At 49.8% G+C, this 5,498-nt stretch overlaps 1 protein-coding gene and 1 pseudogene across 1 annotated transcript; both read left to right on the top strand.

The window, feature by feature from the left end:
- The first annotated feature begins 1,436 nt into the window (after positions 1-1,436).
- On the top strand, positions 1,437-2,642 carry LOC112898180. Its single transcript, XM_025966557.1, has 4 exons — positions 1,437-1,549; positions 1,719-1,989; positions 2,083-2,262; positions 2,391-2,642. Exons 1-4 carry the CDS (start codon positions 1,437-1,439, stop codon positions 2,640-2,642), a joined length of 816 nt encoding a protein of 271 aa, XP_025822342.1.
- Positions 2,643-4,019: 1,377 nt separating this feature from the next.
- LOC112897669 lies at positions 4,020-5,251 on the top strand (annotated as a pseudogene).
- The last annotated feature ends 247 nt before the right edge of the window (positions 5,252-5,498 follow it).

Raw genomic sequence — 5,498 nt, 5'->3', positions numbered from 1 at the left:
GGTACACGGCGACCTTTGCGGTCCCGTCACATTGGCTACTCCTTGGCTACTCCTGGAGGCCGGCGCTACTTCCTTCTCGTTGACGATGTCTCCCGCTACATGTGGGCAATCCTCCTCGACACCAAGGCAGCTGCTTCGGACGCCATCAAGCGTCATCAAGCCGCTGCGGAGGAGTGTGGCCGCAAGCTCCGTGTGCTGCGCATAGACAACGGCGGCTGAGTTCGCGGCGTATTGCGCCGACGAGGGCATCCAACGCCACTACTCCGCGCCGTACACTCGGCAGCAGAACGGAGTTGTCGGGTGCTGCAACCAGACGGTGGTGGCCACTGCGCGTGCCCTCCTCAAGCAGAGGGGGATGCCGACAATCTACTAGGGTGAGGCGGTGATGACCGCCGTTCACCTGCTCAACGCTCACCTACCAAGGCACTCGACAGCAAGACACGATGTGTGGCACGACCGCACGCCAGCGGTCAGCCACCTCTGCGTCTTCAGCTACGTTGCGTTCGTCAAGGAGCTTGGCCACGTCGGCATGAGGACTCTAGGGGTCTTCATCGGCTACGCAGATGGCTTGAAGGCCTACCGCATCCTCGGTCCTGTGACACAGCGTGTACGCATCGCGCGGGACGTCGTTTTCGACAAGGGGCGAGGATGGGTGTGGGACAAAGTAGTGGATGACGGCTCGACTTCGACGATCAGTGACTTCATCATCGAGTACGACCACTTCGAGGGAGCTGGGGGAGTAGCAGCGCTCCCTCACCAAGGGTGCCTGCCCTAGCTTTGGGATCGGCACGAGCTCCGATGAGCTCTCCTCCACGGACACCGGCGGCCATGCCCCGTTCTCCTACACCGACGCCTCGTACGTCTACGTCGGCGCCCGTACACCTACGCCAGCACCTGCTTCTCCAGGCTCGGCACCACCAGCTTCGGTCTGCGACGAGCGTCGCTCGGTGGAGTTCGTCATGCCACTCCAACGACGAGGACCGCGTCAACGCGTACCACGACGGCGAGCCTCTGCGGTACCGCTCCGTGGATGACATCCTCGGCGAGTAGCCGGTGCCTAACTTGTACCGCACGCCTTGGAGGTGGAGCTGCATCTAGCGCACAACGACGGCGAGCCGTACTCCTTCGCTGAGGTGGAGGGAGACGCGGCCTGGTGCACCACGATGCAGCTTGAGATGGACACCGTTGAGAAGAACCGTACTTGGGAGCTAGCGGATCTCCCTGCTAGCCAACGTGCGATCCACCCTCAAGTTGGTGGTTCAAGCTGAAGAAGATGAAGCCGGTGCAGTCCGTCAAGCCAAGGCCTGATTGGTTGCACGCAGGTCATGCAGCAGGAGGGAGTCCGACTTCGACGCCGCCTTTGCACCCGTCGCACGGATGGAGTCCGTGCGTCTCCTCCTTGCCTGACAGCCTAGGTGGGCTGATGCGCCCACCACATGGACGTCAAGTTTGCCTTCCTCAACGGCGACTTGAAGGAGATCTACGTCCACCAGCCACCGGGATTCGTCATCCCTGGCAAGGAGGGCAAGGTCCTTCGCTTTGCCGCAAGGCCCTCTACGGCCTGCGGCAGGCACCCCGGGCATGGAACGCCAAGTTGGACGCCACCTTGAAGACCATGGGGTTCGTGCAAAGCCCGCACGAAGCGGCCGTCTACCGGCGGGGTAGGGGCGGCAATGCCCTGCTAGTGGGCGTCTACATCGACGACTTGTGATCATCAGCGCCAAGGACGACGAGTTCGTGGCATTCAAGGAGGAGATGAAGGCCGCTTTCCAGATGAGCGACCTGGGGCCCCTCTCCTTCTACTTGGGGATCAAGGTGCACCAGGACGACTCTGGCATCAGTCTTCGACAGACTGGCTACGCTAAGCGCATCGTTGAGCTAGGTTGGCTCACCGATTGCAACCCCTCTCTCACTCCGATGGAGGAGAGGCTGAAGCGGAGCTGCGACAGCACCGTGGAGGAGGTCGACGCCACGAAGTACCGGCGCCTTGTGGGGAGCCTTCGCTATCTCACCCACACACGGCCGGACTTGGCGTTCGCCGTCGGCTATATTAGTTGGTTCATGTAGCGACTGACGGCGTAGCATCTGCAAGCTGTTAAGAGGATCATCTGCTACGTCGCGGGCACCCTCGACTACGGCCTGCACTACCCGAGGTGTCCCTGCGCAACACACTTCATTGGCTATAGTGACAGCGACCACGCCGGCGACATTGACATGAGCAAGAGCACGAACGGGACGATGTTCTTCCTCGGCAAGTGTCTTGTCAGTTGGCAGTTGGTCAAGCAACAAGTGGTGGCTCTATCCAGCTGTGCGGCAGAGTACATCGCCGCTACTTCCGCTTCGAAGCAGGCGATCTGGCTGGCTCGACTGCTTGGTGATCTCCTTGGTAGAGATGCCGAAGCAGTGGAGCTCCGGGTGGACAGCACGTCGCTTTAGCCTTGGCGAAGAAACCCGTCTTCCATGAGCGCAGCAAGCACATCAGGGTGAAGTATCACTTCGTAAGGGGCTGCTTGGAGGATGGGAGCGTCAAGGCCAACTACATCAGCACGCAGGACCAGCTTGCTGACTTCCACGCCAAATCCCTTGGGAGAGTCAAGTTTCAGGAGCTGCGGTCCAGGATTGGGATGATCAAGATCCCTTAGAAGACTCCACAAGACTTGGGCGTCACGCACAAGACTTAGGGGGAGAACTGATAGAAGGCTGGTGCCCATGTTAAAGCACCACTTTCTATTAAGTCTTTGTGTCATGCTATAGCATATTCTAGGTATCGGTGTGTTAAGGTGTCTTAAATGTCCAGTAAGGTGTCTTAAGAGTCTTGTAGCATATTCTAGGGAATATGCTGTTTGGAGTCTATATATGTATCAAGACTGCCCTTTGGGCCTCTATGAGTTAATGAAAAATCCATTTGGGCCAACACTCCACTCCTACCTTGCCTAAACTGTGTCATCTGCTTTGCCATTACGCCCAGTAGAGCTCCATTATGGAATGCGGTGCACTGTCAGCCCCTGTACCATGTCAGTCTGGTTCTCCATCAAGCTTATGCCACTCAATGCACAATTTGAAGCTGTAAATGTGGTGCATTGTGACATTTCTTCTCTGGTGTCTACCGGTCCTGGAGGAGGTGGTGAGGTGATCATTCTCACTATTTGTGGACAACTAACAACTAGGGGATAAATGTGGAAGAGAATTCATGATGGAGCAAAAGCAAAAATGGAAAATCTGACGAAATCTGACCCATTTCACTTTGAGATTTCAAGGACGCAGTAGTATTATCCTCTACCTTTTTTCCTTTATTTTTTCCAAAAGCTAATTTCTTTAAAATATATCTACATCTAATTTATGACTAGTGAAATTTTTTTGAAAGTGTTTAGAACAGGTTCTCAGAGATTTACTTCTTAGAGCAAGCACCTAATCTGATGTTGCTCTGATTGAGTTATATTGGATATTTATGTCAAATATGGAAATCAAACTGGTGGTTGTCAACAGATAAAAAATAGTCTTTGAACCAGAGTGTGGAGATTCAGTGGATTATTTGGTTTCTAGCTTATCTTGATCATGGGATTAAAGTTTTCAATGTTCATTGAACAGAATAATGGATTAATGTACATCCCATTTCTGTAATTAAACTGTAAACCATTTCCTTTGTGTGATATTTTAGAACTTCAAACACATCCTGTTGATGACTCATGTTACCCCGGATTTGAGTGGTATGGTCTCTCAAACATAGTTTTGCCTGTCTGCACTGTGTTTCTGTTGTTGTCATGAATCATGATCGTATTATTCATGTTACGGGTTCGTTGGAAAATGGTTCCTCCATAACTCAAAGTTTTGAGTCTGAGCCACAGAATTATTAGTTCCCTATTCTTTTTCTTGCGCTCTCTCCCCTCAATCACAATTTTCACATCTTTATTGTTCAATTAATTCCATATCTTTTTATCAAATTTCAACCTTAGCACTAAAAGGTTGTTTGAAATTGTTTGCATATGAGCTCATGAGCCATGTGCATAATTATTATTACTGTCAGCCAGAATTTTAAAGTTATGTCAGATCCATAATTACATATGTGGCCTTCCCTCACAAATGCAGCTTCTTACCTTATGGAGGCTCAAAGTGGAACAAATTTGTCTCCTAGAGGTTCTACTCCAGATGTGAAAGAGTAAGCTGCATCAGCACATAGCTAGTAAAATTGTTTATACTTATTTTCCCATGATGTGGACTTTAGGAGTTTTATGTTGCTTGTGAGCTCAAGAGAAATTTGATGGTACTATTACTTTTGTATAGGAGTCAAGAACTTAAAGAAGCCCTGAGAGCACAAATGGAAGTGCAACGAAGATTGCATGAACAAGTGGAGGTAACTATGAGTTCCAACTCTCTCGTGTTTTCTTGAATTGAATGGTGGCCTTAGCACATTTAATAATAATGAGATAGTAATTCACTAAATACTTGTTTTGCTTCATAAGTTGAGTTGTATATTTGTTGTTCTGATTGCCGTGACATTCAGAATTCATAGTAGTTTTCTTATGCTTGGGTGTTTTCTAGTTTAATTTGAAACTAGTAAATATAGTAATGTCTTGTTACTGTGTTTTGCATTTACCAGGTCCAGAAGCATATGCAGATCCGAATGGAGGCAAACCAGAAGTACATTGACACGATACTAGATAAGGCATTCAAGATAGTATCCGAGCAACTGAGTGGTTTCAGCATATCCAACCAAGACCTGCCGGAACTCGCCTCTGCTGGGGTCATGTTTAGCTCTACAGATCCTTGAGCCCATCAGTCTTCCACCAGCTCTCTGTCAGCTCGGTTAGCCTGCACAGCCCAGGAGGAGGCAAAGCCCTTCCGCATGTTTCCATTGACATCTCCCAGAAGGCACCTGAACTAAAGCGCAAGTCACGCTGAGATACATTGCCAGCTCGAGGCGCTGCATGACCTGATTCATTCTAGAAAAATCGGAGGAGTTCTCTCTAATATCTGCGGGGTACAGTTGTCCCCCGCCCCCCTCCCCCCCCCCCCCCCCCTCCCTGCAACTGTAGCACACATGTAAAGAACAAGGTGATCGTAGTCTATTTGGCCCAATCTAGACCGACTTTTGTTAATATCCAATGCCTAGTGGAGTAGATCAAGTAATTCGCTTGATGTCTAAACTGTTGTAGCATTCAGAGTTATAACTTCCCGCTCAATTAGATTGTATGTGGAGCTGTGCAACTGCAAGTGTTGGTTTATTTTTGCATATTTCATCGACAGTTTCTCACTTCTGGAGTTGTCTACATGTGGGAAGCACAGTATGAGAGCTCCACACCTTTTGATATAACGGAGATGGATTATCAGATATTGGATTTTGGCATTCCTGGTGATCAGAATACTTGATATTTTGCTAGTATACAAGAAAAACATGAGCATTCCATTTGCATTCGAAAATTTAGAGAAAGGTACTGAAAAGTCAAGTCACAGATACTCATAACCATGTTTAAGATAATTTCCATTTGCTTAAACCTCAA

Source organism: Panicum hallii, chromosome 6 (genome assembly GCF_002211085.1).
Source record: "Panicum hallii strain FIL2 chromosome 6, PHallii_v3.1, whole genome shotgun sequence".
Classification (NCBI taxonomy): domain Eukaryota; kingdom Viridiplantae; phylum Streptophyta; class Magnoliopsida; order Poales; family Poaceae; genus Panicum; species Panicum hallii.
The sequence above is the reverse complement of the archived record's forward strand: the minus strand, read 5'-3'. Positions and strand labels throughout refer to the sequence as shown.

Bases quoted from the DNA above. Each gene is read 5' to 3' on its own strand.
- LOC112898180 (XM_025966557.1), top strand. From the start codon at position 1,437: ATGGACGTCAAGTTTGCCTTCCTCAACGGCGACTTGAAGGAGATCTAC. The intron at 1,990-2,082 runs GTGGGGAGCCTT...CTGACGGCGTAG, and splicing joins CCACGAAGTACCGGCGCCTT to CATCTGCAAGCTGTTAAGAG. The intron at 2,263-2,390 runs GTCAGTTGGCAG...TCTCCTTGGTAG, and splicing joins TCTTCCTCGGCAAGTGTCTT to AGATGCCGAAGCAGTGGAGC.